Below are 15,469 nucleotides of genomic sequence, written 5' to 3' on the forward strand. Positions count from 1 at the left end.
TTTGTAGGTACATGCCCAAAAAGGTACTGCCTAAGAATAATAACAATACGAAAAAAGGATGACCTTCTATACTTTTTTTCCCCAATGTCATCTGTGAAAAGTAGAAAGTTGGACGGAACTTTCTCTTTAAAAGTGTAGGAGCCAAATATTTCCTAAATTATTGGTGTTTCATACAGACTATTAGTTTGTAGCCTATATGATGAACCAAACAAATTAAGTTTCGTGAAACAAATTAAGTTTTATGAAACAAATTAAGTTTCGTGTTTCTTGAAGCTTAGAGTTTCAAGAATTTCCATATGACATAATAATACATGTTAATAAAAGTCAAATGCTCACTTCGCCTTGATTTATTCAGACACATGCACCTCAGCATGCACTAAAACTGCTTTTTGGGGGTCAGTGTGCATCAAAGTTGAGGAGCACTATCACCTAGAAACTGGAACATTATTTTTATGAGACAAGAAAAAGCCACGACCAGTATTGTAGTACATATAAAGACGTTCTACATAATTGAGTGTGTGGCACCAGTTTGGGGAAAACCCACATATGGGCGTGATGGTCAGGTGTCCACATATGCTTGGCTAAATAGTGTAGTACTTAATAACAGACGATTCTGTAACATTATTTTAACCAACACAAAGTGTTAACCAACACATAATGTTACAGAACCGTCTGTTACTCGTCTAACTCGCTGCACTTTGGTCCAGAACCACACACTCCTGTGCAGAAAGGTGTGTCTGCGTGTTATTTGGACACAGGATGGTCTCCATTATTGAACGTGTTCACATGAGCAGCAGGGGGCGTTGTGTTGCAGGGGAGCGTCGCGCGCTGACGTGTATCGGTGCTGTGCTCTGATAGGTGATTTTAGATGACTACGTCAACCGGAGGCTGTGCTAGAACTTGTTTATTACTGGATACCATCGCAACCGCTCACTGGCTATTACAATAGCTAGTTAAAAAAAAAAAAAAAAAAAAAGACAGCCATGATTTATTTTTTAGGTAAGTAACACACACTATATAACAGATCCTAATAAGTGTTGATTATTACGAAAAGATTAAGCTGGTCGTTAGTTTATATTTGTTGCTAATGTGATTATACGGTGGTAGCGGGCTGCTAACCTGGCAACATTAGAGTAGCGTTAAGTGAAATAACGGTGATTCAGACAACGCAGACACGCCTTCAAATAAACACGAAAAAGTCACTAAAAGTCTCGCTTTCTTTCTAAAACAGTTTGCAAGAATCTTATCATTGTGCATAGTACTGTATTTTCTTAGAGTAATATTACTCGGATGCATGCGGATTAGCCAGATTGCTAATTAATTTACATCACGCCTTCTTTGCCAGGCTTTTCTGGAGCAGTTTAAACCACCAGAATTCACTTCCGGCTGTTTTCACCCGAGCATCAGCATCAGCACAATCCTCTTTGGCGGATACTCAAGTAGAAAGTCTTGCATATCCTTTTACTTCATATTACTTTCATCTTTTAGTCCACATTTTAAACAGTAATTTATATATATTAAATATATGTATACTTTAATCATCTTCAGATTGAGGTGTATTTTGTACACAGAATGAATTTTCCCTTGAATTTTCGAGAATGCCGGCAGGTAAGGACTTTATACTCGCATTTATTCTCATTCTCACACAAAGCATTACACTATTTGGCCAAGCATGTGTGGACACCTGACCGTCACATGCATTTGTGGGTCTTCCCCAAACAAGAATGTCTTTGTATGCTGTAGCATTAAGAATTTCCTTTACTGGAAAGTGTTCGAACCTGTTCCAGCACAACTATGCCCCGTGCACAAAGTGAGGTTCGTAAGGACATGGCTTGCCAAGGTTGATGTAGAAGAACTTGAATGGCCTGCACAAAACCCTGACCTCAACCCCAGCGAACACCACATCCATGCCCCAAAATCTAGTGGAAAGCTTTCACATAAAACGTGGAGGTTATTGTAACAGTAAAGGGGACCAAGTCTGCATTAATGGCTGTGGTTTTGGAATGGGCACATATGGGTGTGATGGTCAGGTGTCCAAATACCTTTGGCCACACAGTGTAGGTGGGGTCATTTGACAGTTTAACTCACTTTTTAGCAGGTCAGAGTGATGTAAGAGCAAAGCCGAGAACCCAGTTTGATGAGGTTTTAAGGAGATACACAAACCCTCCTTCACAGAAGAAAAAGCCAAAACAACAAGCTGAGCAGCTGCGGGAGAATGTTGAAGTATGAAATGAGTTTGCTAGAAATGAAAGCAATTCACAACTGACCATTAACATGTATAATATTATAAGCATTAAATCGGCTAATTTTCTTGCTCAGTATTGGAAATGATTTGCCCCCATTCTGTTCACTTGCAGCTTCAGACCTTAAGGAAAAACCTGACCAAGGACACTGAGGAAGATGAGACCATTCTCAATAACACATATGACCCTGTTCAGGGCAGCCCAAGGTACACGAAGAACAGGCGCAGGGAGAATGAGGTGTTCACGAAAGCCAACGTCAGTAATGTTGGTGAGGAAATGTCCACTGCAATCTCAGGAAGAAAGAAGAGCAAAAGAGCACTCCCTCCACTACCAGCTGTTCAAGATGAACATGAGAGTGAGAAGAATGCCCTGAGATCTGAAATAAAACTTCCTGCTGCGGCAGATTTGGGGGAGAAGAGAAAGGGTAAAAAAGGGAAGAGTAGAAGAGATGATGATGCTGGTGTTACGAAAGCAGAGTCTGAACGTGAATACGATCTCCTTAAGGAGTATCAGCAACAGATTACACAGGAGGAGCAGAGGGCGCCGAAGAAAACCCAGCAAAAGCAACAGAATGAAATGCAAGAAATAATTGTATTAAACAATGAATTTGAAAAGAAAAAGAAGAATCTGAAAGAAAGTAAAGGAGATGAAAAGTGAGAGTTTTCAGTAATTGAGTTGGTACAGAGATTGATGTATTTCAATAAAGTTGTGATTAATCTCCCACACACAAATTTCTCAACTAAAATGAGATTTTTTTTATTTATTTGCTCAACAATATTGATTCTCTTCCATATTCAGTTTGTTCTGACGAGCGTAAAATGAATCAGAATAATCTTGTTTTTCTGTCTTTATAATACATTTGCCTTTTTGATATTACAAGTGAACTTCCATCAAAACGCCACCAAAATCGGGTGGAGTTAGCAGCTGATAAAACTAATTCAAAAGAAGACTTTCAAAATGAGGAGGAGAAAGAAGAGACAGTCAAGCCCGTAGGCAAAAAGAAGAAGAAAAGAAAACAAGGTAAGTAATGCAGCACATAGTCATCATTCTGGCAGCAATTCACCAGACTCATGAATCTACTTTTATGGTATTGACAGTAGTTGGTTTGTGTTGGCTCTTTGTTGGCAGAAGTGATAGTACAGGACAGTCAGACAGAAGTGGATGCATCTCCTAGCCAGGCCTATGATGACAGCCTGGTCCTGGGAGTTTACATTCACCGTACAGACCGACTCAAGACGGACCTTCTGGTGTCCCACCCCATGGTCAAAGTCCATGTTGTGGATGAAATCACTGGACAGTATGTCAAGAAAGAGGACAGGTAGGTATTTGACAGGTCTTCTGTAAAAACATAACACTGCTAGACATGCATCTGATTAGTGTTCTGGCCTGAATTGTGAAACAGACACATAAATATATTGTTATGCTCTCATATTCATGTACTGATGCTTTAAAAAAAATTTTTTAATATAATTTCTCTGTTACACTCAGCCACCGTCGAGTGTCTTCCTTTTATGAACAGGAGAATGTCGAACATGTCCTTCCCATTATAACTCAGCCTTTCGACTTCAAGAAACAAAAGTCAACAGTTCCTGAGTGGGAGGAGCAGATCATCTTTAATGAGCGCTTTAGTTATTTTCTTCAACAGAATGATGAGGCTCCAAAGGTCATCCTCTTTTTTGAGGTGAGCCAGTATTGATTATTCATTGCATTACGCATCATTGGTGCTGCATCATGATGAAGAAAACTTTTCCTTTTTTTTTATAGATCCTTGAATTTATGAGCATGGAAGAAGCAAGGGCAAATGTCTCTGCTGACCTGAGAGAGCGAGGATTTCGCAAAATTGCTTGGGCTTTTCTGAAGGTACCCTAATATGGCATGTTTACTGTAATTGGATTTTCAACAGATTTTATAGTGGATTCTTGGTATTTGCTCTCATACAAGGCTCTTGCCATTTTCCTCAGTATTTAGTGGTTTGCACAAGTATTCACCCCTCTCTCCAACCGTTCCACATTTTGTACCTCCTGGATTATATATATTGAACATACACAACATTGCTTCCCTAACTAATGTTCTCATTGCCTGGTCACTGACTTTTTGTGGACGGCCTTCTCTCGACAGAGCCACCATTTTGTCATATTCTTGCCATTTTTAATAATGGATTTTGTGGTTTGGTGCAGATTGTTCAAAGTTTGGCATTTTTTTTCAAAACCAAACCCTGATAATACATTTACAAAACCTTGTCCTGTATTTGGTTTTCATGATGTTGTTTGTTATGCCTTTCCCTCTAACTGGCAGAAGCTTTTTATTGTCTGTCGGTTCGTGATTCTCATTATCTCAAGAACAAGTGGTTGAATGTTTATAGGATTTATAAGGAATTATCATTGTAACCAGCAGATGATCTGATTAGATTTTGGAGTCCAAACAGGATCAGGGTTTCGAGGTCAAATGTCTGAAATAGTTTTCTTCAATAGGGTTCTTCCTGTTTGTCATGTAGAGATGTTACTTACATGTTCAGTAACTCCTTGACCCATATTTTGGGGTAAATACTTATGAAATGTCAACTTTCACGTTTTTATTTGTTAATAAATTTGCATGCTATAGGATGATCTGCCCCCCCCCCCCCCCCCCCCCCCCCCAACTTCAATATTATTTTGTGTAGATTTATGACAAAATTCCAAATAAGTCCATTTCAGTTCCAGGTAGTAACACTACAAAAATGTGGAAAAGTGCAAAGGGGGTGAATATTTATGTCATGCACTGTATAGTATACTATAAATTATAAATCTATATCTTCTATGTCCTAATTTAGGCATGGCTTGAACTTGTCAAACATCTGTTAATATATTTTTTAGCTTGTAGGGACCAATGGTGTGCTGAACGTTGACAGTAAACTGCGTCTCCAGCTGTACAGCCCTCCACCCAGAGCTAGGAAAAATCCACAAACGCTCGAGGTGTTTCAGTGGTGGTCAAAATACCCTTGGAACAGATATGGCTCGACTCTTTATGTCACAGCGAAAGGCCTCAAACTACCAGAACATGTACGTATAACTTACAGCAATGACCACATTGTGGTATTTTATCTTATTATAAATTTTATTGTAAACCTATGATGTGTAGAAAGACAGTTCATAAATCAAGGTCTTGGTTTATATCCTCATGTTCTTAAGGTATGTTTTCTATATCGAGCACTGCCAGTGGTTTTAAATGTTTTATGACTTAAGTTTCAAATTTTCAACACCTATAAATATTGTAAGAATCAGCATGAATTTATCAAATTTTTTTTTTTGTTGTGGTGCAATTACTGAGAATGGCTAAGACCTAAGACCAATCTGATTGTCACTAGGTAGACCCCAGTATACGTTCGATGATGGCTCTGCAGCAGGAGCGGGGCAGCACCTCGTACACTGAACTCCACACTGAACTCACTCAGAAAACTTTCACCCAGCTGCTGGAGAGCAAATCAGATGCCATAAAATGGAGTCGCTTGCCTGGACAGGTATCATGAAATAATGTGCAAGCTGTTTGTTGAAGAACATATCCTATTGTATATTCTATCATATTTTACTCATTTTGTGAGTACAGTTTTCTAACAAAAAAAATCCTACCAGGTATGTCGTATTCCTAACAAACCGATGCTGTCGTTCCGTGGCGGCCAGATGGGCTGCTTTGCTCTTCGCTTCTCTCATGATGGCAGGGTCTTGGCTGCTGCTTGTGCAGACAGAGATGCTTTCCCCATTATAGGTGAATAAATGATGAGTACTTGACAAACATGAGTCTTTTATCGTTTCAAAAACAACTAGCGGTGCTAATGACCTTTTTCCATAAGTGATCATACTCAAAAGCACAACTGAAAGTAAAAATCTACAACACGTTGGATGAGAGAAACAAACATCCAGTTTATTGTTCAAAAAACAACATGAGATCCAATCAGTGAGATGTTCCAAAGTGATCTGAATCTATACACAGACTCAATGCCCTATTTATATTCAAATATACCTCCTATATAAAATAACAATCCATTTTGATGTTGTAATCTCTATGTTGTTGACTAATATCAAATCACATTATGCAAATAGTCACCAAAATGTTTTGGCCAAGTAACAATTTACAGAAATGAAACTGACTTTGGGTATGATGCTCTGTAGTGTATGAGATCCCCTCAGGTAAAGTTCTAGCATCTTTTAATGGCCACCTCAGTATTGTCTATGATCTCTGCTGGACCAGAGATGACACGTGCCTGCTGTCAGCGTCCTCCGATGGAACAGTCAGGTAAATACTTCCTTGACTATATTTGGAATAAGAATTGAGATCTGCGCCTTTATGAACGTTCAAATCCCATTTTCTTCTGTCAGAGTGTGGAACATTGAAAGACTTCAAGGACTTGCTCAGAAGATCCTCCCCCACCCATCGTTTGTATACTCTGCCCAGTATCACCCTCAAGCTCCAAGCCTGGTGGTAACAGGGGGCTATGATGGTCTGCTTCGAGTGTGGAATTTAGACATTAAAGACGTGAATGGACAGCTCTTGCAAGAGTTTGAGGGACACAAGACTTTCATCAATGCATTGTGTTTTGACAGTGAAGGTACAGCTTGCCTCTGTAGTGTATTTGTCATTGTTACGTGTATCATATAAAGATCTAAGTAACTGCAACAGTGTGGTGGTTCTGATGCAGGAAGCAGGATGTTTTCTGCAGACAATGCTGGCCTAATTATTGCATGGAGTACTAAAGTAGAGGGTGGTTCATGGCACGGAGCAGCGCGTCTGTGGAAAATTGAGAAAGTAAAATCTATCGTAGTACAGAAATATTGTTAGACATAAATGTAATACTAACTGTGTAAAAGTTTTCACAACAACTAATTAGTATATGGCATTAAATGTTTCCTCTAGGAAATAAAGGAAAGTGATCTGAATGGAATTCCCATCAGCTCACTAGAAGTGCATCCAAATGGAAGGCGTCTACTAATCCATGCCAAAGACAGCGTTTTGCGCGTGATGGATTTGCGAATGTAATTACATTTGATATGTATGCAGAGAATTTTGTGCAGTATTTTAGAATACCACATCTACATCTGTATTTAGTGAATGATGTAACGTATGTACAGTATGTCAGGAACCAATGAGAGTAAAATTAAATATACTTAATTTTATATTTATTACTTACAGCATGTTCTCTAAATGTTCACCTTTATGCTCTAAGCATTTTCTCAGACTCTGTATCGTGTATTTGAGGATTTTGCTCAACATATTCAAATAGATATACTTTCTCAACATATTCCAATTGGTTCCTGACGTTTTGGACATCATGCAGAATCTGTCCGAAACTCAAACTTTCTCTAACATGTATGTATGTGCAGACAGGCAACAAAGGGATGGAATTACAAGAAGAGTTACCAAATGTAATAGTAAGGTGTCGAGCCACCAGAACAGCTTCAGCACGCATTGGCATAGATTCTATAAGTCTGTTGAACTGTACTGAAGGGATGAACATCTTTCTTCCAAAATATACAGTGCTGTGAAAAAGTATTTGCCCCATCCATATACACAAACAGCCTATTTGTGTATATCATACTAAATTGTTTCAGGAATTAAAACAAAATTTAAGATCAAACAAAGGCAACCCGAGTAAACACAATACAGTTTTTAAATTATATTGTTATTTATTGAAGCAAAAAAGTTCTCTAATACCAACTGGTCCTGTGTGAAAATGTATTTGCCCCCATAGTTACTAATTCCCCAAATCTATGAAACTACATTCATAATGGGGTTCAGCTGGACTAGACACAACCAGACCTGATTACTGCAAACCCTGATCAATCAAATCAACACTTAAATAGAACTTTTTCAACAGCATGAAGTTGGTTAAAAGGTCTCGGGTTGCCTTGCGTTTTATGGTGTATTTTGTTTGAAGATCTAAAACTATTTAGTATGAGATATATATATATATATATATATATATATATATATATATATATATATATATATATACATACAAAAACAGAAGAAATCAGGATGGGGCAAATATGTTTTAAGAGCACTGTATTTCTTCGATTGGTGTTTTGATAATGGTCATGGAGAACACCAAAATCTCCCATAGGTGTTCAAATTGGGTTGAGAGATCATGAGTGTGTAGGCCATAGCATTTGATTTACATATTTTCCTCATTTGCCCCAACCATTAAGTGAACACTTGTGCCCTGTGGATTATCATCCTGGAAGAGACCACTCGTATCAGTACAGAAATATTTAATCACAGGATATAGGGATCAGACAGAATACATTTTTATTGATTTGCAGTGACCCGTCCATTTAAGGTGGGGGGACTCAAGCAATGCCAGGAAAATGACCCAACATTAGAGATGCCATTTTTCCCTTTCCTTTGTCACCTGTCTATATATTTACTTTCTAAACATGTTTGTGGTATAGGCAGGAAATCTGTGACTTTGTCAAGTTTTATTGATTTGTGTCTGTTTTTTATTATAGCTTTGCTATAAAGAAATATGTAGGTGCCACAAATTACAGGGAGAGGATCAACAGCACGTTCACCCCATGTGGAAACTTCATCTTCTCAGGCAGTGAGGATGGACTTGCCTATGTGTGGAATGCAGAGACTGGTATGCACCTTTCATCAGCATATAACTGTATAAAGTCCTCTGAGCAGGCTAGTATTTTTTCATGAAGAAATGTAAAGCTGAAATTGAAGAGTAGACAGAATTAAGACTGAGCGCTTTATGTAAAGCTTCATTTAGTAAAGCTTATTAGGTTTTTAAATGTCATTTGCATGTTAATTTGGTGTTTAGAATAACTCTATACCATTCATGTAGATTTTTGGTTTTGTTTTATTTAACATAAGAATAATGTTAATAATTCCTAGAATAGACCATTTGAAAGTGTCCCATGTGGCTGCAGGTTTTCACTCCAGCCAAGCTGAACACATCGGTCCTCACCACTTTTTTTTAAAACGAGCAAACCTGATTTCTGCTTAACTGAAATGAAAACCTGCAACCTTCCTGGTGTTTTCCATCTGTTGTTGCAAAACTTGTCAGTGAAGGCCTGTGTGTGCTCTCTGATCAAATGCAGGTGATCAAGTGGCTGTGTACTCAGAGCTGAGCTACCCAACTGCTCTCCGTGGAGTGGCTTTCCATCCCCATGAACACTTGGTGGCTTTCTGTGCCTTTGGGCAAAATCAGTTAATTCAGTTATATGTGTATGACCGAAAAGGTGAGTTTATATGTCTGCAGGTCATAATGAAGGAAAAAAAAGGCTTTATATCATTTACACTATGGGAGTTATTGTTTTCTGGCTTAATCATGTCAATCAATACTCTAAGCACAACTGTTCAAACACTGCTTGTGAGTTGGACGTAAATGCTGCTCTTAGTTCAGTATTCATGAGATAGGCTCTATATTTACCATGACCAGGATAAAAAGTGTTTACTGAACATGCATGAGTAAATGAATAAAATTCAGTTCTCCCTTCAAAGCCATGCTTTCTGAAATGACAGGCAACATTATTGATGTACAAGAAGAGACACATTCTTGTTCTAATTGGGTGGATTGGTTTGTTTTAAAGACTGTTTTCATTTGAACCTATTGTACTGGTTCAGCTACAGAGAAGATAACTTTTATAACTATTACAACATGTGCTCTGACCTAAACTCACAGATCCCACCATTAATCCTTGTGTAACTGTAGTATAATTGCATGTAAAAGAAAAGCAAAATCATCAGCTAATTCTCCTGTTTGTTGTTTAGTTACTCAATTGGAGCTGGAGAGTATGAGAGCGCTGAACAGGTCTGACACTGCTGTCAGTAAAACGTTGAGGAATCAGACCGAGATCCTTGCGTTCCAGGATAGTTCAGCCTCTGGAATGGACCGATTTGCCAGTGCTGCTCGCATGTCTCTCAAGATGCAGCGAGTTAAACATAAATTAGACTCCGTTCTGGTGAGAGCATGCAAGGTTTACATATGCAGATAGTAATGTGAACTAGTCTAGGATCCATACATATTGTCTCTTCAGCTAATGTGTTTTAATCTAAACTACTTATAGCCCAGGTAAGAAAATGTTGAATGTTGTTGTTTCAGGACCCACATCGCAATGCCTCTGGCATGGAGTACCTCTATGAACAGGGTGAGTAGTTCTGCTGTTTGTACAGATCAAGTGATTGAAATGTAAATAATTTTATATTATGTTTGAATGTCATTTTAATAAATAGAAATGTTTTTTTCTTTTAATTGAAGGAACCATGTCTCAGTTGGGGAGGAGCTTATCCCAAGAAGCAAGTAGCTGTGATACAAAAATATCAGTACAAAAAAAACAACAACAATGGACAACAACAGTCAGATATGTTTATAGTAATTCAACATAAAATGGAAATTTAGCTAGTAACTTGTCTTACTGTGTTTCAGGGTATGCATACTTCTCTCCCTGCTCCATCTGTGCTTTCTCCTCACTCCAATCTGCAGCTGTCCGGCTCACTTGGTGCTCAGCTTATTCCTCAAGCCACATTCAGTTCACAAACATGTACGTAAAAGCTGTCAAGTATTTACTAATAGCTTTACCATACAGGGCTCCCATGGTACCTCATACAGAGACATGCTCATGAGATGTTCAGGTTTATGTGCTCTGGAATAATAGCTTCTTTCTGAAAAAAAAAAAAAAGTTTTTTCCACCTCCACAGTTGGCTCCACTGCTTTTGGACATCCCATTAGAAGAATGACTTCATTAAAGCAAAGGGTGAGAATCATTTTCTGGTCAGATTGATCACTAGACAAAATGAGATCAATTCATAACTGTTACATTTGTATGGAATAAAGTTAAATTAGCTTCATATTATTAACAGCAGATTGTACGAATTTCCCCAGAGTGTACCAGATTCTGAATTTCCATTACAAGTTGAGACTGATGTGGAACAACAGACGGTACTTACGATCTCCTGCTTTGATCGTGATGTCTTCATTAAAGTTTTCTATTTACAGTTTCGTTTCTGCTTTTACATTTACTGCAGGTACATTCAGCTGAGCTAGACTGTAGTTATTTTGTGCAAGGTTGGACCCCCGTGCATTTTTTTCCAGGTTGTGACCCTGTATGACTACAATGCAAATCGCTCTGATGAGCTGATGTTACGCCGTGGTGATGTGATCCATGTGCTGCACAAAGACAGTGACAACTGGTGGTTTGGATGCTTAGCCAGTGGACACCGGGGCTACTTCCCAGCTGCCTATGTGGCTGATGAAAGTGTGTAGAGCATTTTGGGTAACAGATGAGCATCAGATTAAGTTCATATAGTGCTTGTAAAGATGTTTTATCTTTCTCCCACACAGAAGGGTTTGATGAAGAGCTCTCACGGGCTATAGAGGCACAACCTGGACCCTTAGAGGAAATAAGTGAAGGAGTTATTGGAGCCACAGTCCCCAAGGTAATGTAATGCATGAATTTTAATAAGACAACACCCAAGTTTAACTTTCAACTCCAGATTTTAATGTAATTTTACAGTGCGTAATGTTCTTAGTGTTATCTAGGGTGAGGGTCTTGCCTGCACTACTTTGCTTCTCCATGATCATTATGGAAAAGACATCTAAATTCAGTAGGACTAAGCTTAATGTATGCTATGCTTTAATAACACTGATTAAGATAATTAAATAAACTTACTTTAATGACAAGTTAACTTTTTAGAAAAGGGAACAGTGTTTTGGACTTAGCACTTATTTCTTGTCTCTCTTTCCCTTCCTACTGCAGTTGTCTGCAGCGGTCAGTGCCTCTGGGGACCTGAAGATCATTTCAGAGCAGGACACTGATGCCGAGGCACCTTCTGCCAAGTATGGCTCACTACTAACGCTAATACATTCTTTTCCAGAGCCCTATCTTTCTTATGAGTCTAACATTTTAAATAGGTAAAAGATGAAGTACCTTAACTGTTTTAAACACTTGGTTTTATTTTTACCCAAAGCAAAATTTATGGAATCACCACACTTAGAGGATGCTCACCTGGCTTTTTTACTTTGTAGTAAAAATAAATAAATAAATAAAATTACAGATGACACACAACAATTTGTTTAATAGCTGAATATTCTGGCTTCATGAAACATACCTCAAACAAGTTCAATTAAATTGTTTTAATTAATGTCATATTTTTCTCCAGATCAAGTAGAGGAAAAAATTATGGATTCACTCAATGTTGTCGAAAAAATTATGGAATCATCATAAAACAACCCAAAACACTATCACAATTAGTACTTTGTTGCTGCTCTTTAGGCTTTTATGATGGGCTGAATTCTTTGAGGTGTTGACTTCACTAATGAAAAACAATATACTCCATCAATCTGGATCCAGCTTTCTCAAAATAGGGGTTGATCCTCTATCCTTTGCAGGATAGAGCCTTGTCATGGACCAATTTTTTAAATTTTCACCATAAATTTTCAATGGGATTGAGATCTTTATTGTTTGCTGGCCATGTCATTGAACTGATCTGCCTTTCCTGAAGAAAAGCTTTAACACTGTCTTCTCTGTTGCAAGATGCATTATCATCCTGTAAAATGACTTCTTCACCACCAACCCTATTTTCTATCGATGGAATGAGAAGGGTGTCAAATTTCAATGTACACCCGTGCCATGTGACGTGTTGAAGCATGTGCATTACGACAACTTGCACTACACCTCCTGGCCTACAAGAGTCCATACAGAGCAGTAAAGCAGGTCTTCTGGTGTGAAGGACGACAACGAAGAAGAATCACAACACCTCGAAGAACCATGCTTGGGCAATCTCTTGCCATGATTAGCACCCATATACAAAGTGTATACCTTATACACTTTAAGGCTAGAATTCTACAAATTCGGGTACTTTCTAACCTGCACTCGTTTCTTCTCTTCCGTGTTTTCTTCAACTACCTCGACAATGAACGGCCCTGGGTCACTCTTGCCACCTTGTGGAACAAGTAAATAGTGCAAAAGAATTAAATGCGCATGTGTGACCTGCACATACGAAGTACGCGCCGTTAGAAAAATCAGGCAGCGCGTGTACAGTACGTGCGTACTCTGCTGATGATGACAATTTGCGTCACATGTACTGTTCGCTGTTCTTAGCGTACGTGTAAAAAGTGAAGCATACTTTCTGCTTTACCTGACATGCAACCCCATATTATAAATGAGTGGGGATATTTGATTGTTTTCTTCAGGCAGTTATCTTTATATGTTTCATTAGAATGGCACCAGACAAAAGTTCCAGCATCATCTCCTTGTCCAGTGCAGATTCGTAATTAAATCACTGCACATCACTTTCATCCAATCGTCCACACTCCATGATTGCTTCTCTTTAGCCCAATGTAACCTTGTTTTCTTCTGTTTAGGTGTTAGTGCTGGTTTTTGTTTGGCATTTCTATACATACATACATCCCATGTCATTCAGCCGATTTCTTACAATTCTATCACAAACATTGACTCCTGGTTCCGTCCATTTGTTCTTCATTTAGCATATAGCTTTGAGTTTTCTATCCTGACACTTTGACATCTTCCTTGGTATACCCATAGGTTTTCTTTTTAAAACCTTTTGTTTATACTTGCACCAGATTTTAGACGCAGCTGACTGGGAACAACCAAACATCTTTTACCACACGCCGTGTCGAATTTTTTTCTTGAAGGAGTTTAAGAAACCTTTCCATTGTTTCGATTGACAACGCTCTTGTTGGGGCCATGTTTCTTTTCAAAAAGTCCAAGGTTAAGGACTATCTTTTCACTCCAGACTAATTTGTATTTTTAGATTTGTGCTGGTATTTGTTTTAGAAATACAAATTAGAAGCTGATTCAATAATGAAAATTATTCAATTTATCTTGTTTGATTCATGAAGCCAGAACATTCAGCTATTAAACAAAAATTGTTCCGTGTCATGTGTGATTTATTTATTTGCTACAAAGTAAAAAAAAAACAAAAAAAAAAACACAGGTGAACATCCTCCAAGTCTGGTGATTCCATAATTTGTGCCAGGGGTTGTAGAAGCTGATAAGTCACTGTAAGTGTATCATGCCATGACCTGTTCTTTTTCTTACTTTTATTTAAAGAACTAAAAGGAAGAAGAAAAAGGTGAAGAAAAGTGAGCTCTCTTATGATCTTCCACCAACCACAGCAGCAGATCCTGATACTTCTGTACCATCTACCAGAAAAAAGAGACCTCTTCCAAAATTAGGACAAACCAACAGTGCTTTCAAATCTGATGATACAAATCAGGAATAAGTGTCAGATTGGGGTGACAATTAATACTCAGGAAAAAAGAAAACTATATACATATCAAGCCTTCTGTCTAAATGTATTCTGTAATATTTATTTTAATAACCAAAATTAAGTGACTTCTCATGTTTTCTTTTTTCTTAACCGTGTTAATATTTATATGTGCTTGTTTGACACAGCTTCACTTTTTAAAAGTTTTAAATAAACAGCCAAATATAAAGGAGGAAAAAATAGCAAAAAAGAGTTAAATATATAGGTGAACACAAATTGGCCCTTTTTATTCCTAAAACATGGTACAAAATTATAATAGTGTTTCATTTACATTTGTCACAGGAGTATCCACTCACTGAGCCATTGCTTGTATACCTTAGTGTTGTCACGTACTTGTAGGTACATTTCTTGAGTATTTGGACTTCAATCTGCTCCAAGAGCACGTAAAATACTAATCAGACCTAGCTGCCAAGCACGTTGGTGTCAAGCCCTGGCAGCGTGATATAATTTGCATGTGCTGTGTGGACTTTAGCCCACTGAGAATTAGTTTGTAATTATTTACATTATTCGATTTACAAATTTCATACCAAAGCAACTTCGAATAAAGCCAAGTTGAGGGTTAAGTGCTTGCTTATGGGCCCAGTAGTAGCAACTGCAGTTTTATATATGGTGTAAACACATGTGATCTGCAGAATCTTTACAAATGCAAATCTTAAAAAGAAGCATTTAAATACCATTATATTAGATCATGGGAAAAACAATAATTTATACATGTGGTTTACAACAAAATAATTCCTTGTTTGAGTGGTGATATCCCAGAGAAATATACAGATTCCAAATCCATAATCAGGCCTGGGTATAGTTATTAATCTCGCTTATATTGCACCTCACATTCCTGCTTTGTTTCAGTGCTTATATTAAGCACATTAGGTATTTTCAAGCCTTACCAAAAGCTTTAGCAATTTGATAATAGACGAGTTTAATGAGGACCAAACCAGTGGCACTAAATTCTTTGCACA

At 37.9% G+C, this 15,469-nt stretch overlaps 1 protein-coding gene across 7 annotated transcripts; it reads left to right on the forward strand.

The window, feature by feature from the left end:
* The first annotated feature begins 888 nt into the window (after window positions 1-888).
* ahi1 (Abelson helper integration site 1) lies at window positions 889-14,583 on the forward strand. Of its 7 annotated transcripts, none has more exons than XR_008396991.1 (28): window positions 889-999; window positions 1,346-1,439; window positions 1,549-1,608; window positions 2,096-2,223; window positions 2,358-2,896; window positions 3,124-3,263; window positions 3,372-3,561; window positions 3,732-3,924; window positions 4,008-4,103; window positions 5,096-5,281; window positions 5,587-5,739; window positions 5,852-5,984; window positions 6,389-6,512; window positions 6,596-6,825; window positions 6,916-7,022; window positions 7,131-7,249; window positions 8,723-8,853; window positions 9,320-9,460; window positions 9,993-10,183; window positions 10,324-10,369; window positions 10,480-10,517; window positions 10,648-10,762; window positions 10,920-10,975; window positions 11,104-11,160; window positions 11,314-11,476; window positions 11,563-11,657; window positions 11,751-11,842; window positions 11,978-12,057. XR_008396991.1 is itself a non-coding variant. In XM_017476934.3 (28 exons), exons 3-28 carry the CDS (start codon window positions 1,599-1,601, stop codon window positions 14,463-14,465), a joined length of 3,633 nt encoding a protein of 1,210 aa, XP_017332423.2. In that variant the 5' UTR covers window positions 889-999; window positions 1,346-1,439; window positions 1,549-1,598; the 3' UTR covers window positions 14,466-14,583. The 7 variants fall into 7 exon arrangements, 6 of the variants coding, with proteins under 6 accessions (XP_017332423.2, XP_053538599.1, XP_053538597.1 ...); XM_017476934.3 differs by lacking the exon at window positions 11,751-11,842 and adding an exon at window positions 14,294-14,583; XM_053682624.1 differs by lacking the exon at window positions 11,751-11,842 and adding an exon at window positions 14,294-14,583 and having other exon boundaries at window positions 2,099-2,223.
* Window positions 14,584-15,469: the final 886 nt, after the last annotated feature.

This window comes from Ictalurus punctatus, chromosome 9, assembly GCF_001660625.3.
Source record: "Ictalurus punctatus breed USDA103 chromosome 9, Coco_2.0, whole genome shotgun sequence".
Classification (NCBI taxonomy): Eukaryota; Metazoa; Chordata; class Actinopteri; order Siluriformes; family Ictaluridae; genus Ictalurus; species Ictalurus punctatus.

Coding starts and splice junctions, on each gene's coding strand:
- ahi1 (XM_053682622.1), top strand. Junction 6,513..6,595: donor TCCTCCGATGGAACAGTCAG/GTAAATACTTCC, acceptor TTCTTCTGTCAG/AGTGTGGAACATTGAAAGAC. Junction 10,518..10,647: donor GGAGGAGCTTATCCCAAGAA/GCAAGTAGCTGT, acceptor ACTGTGTTTCAG/GGTATGCATACTTCTCTCCC.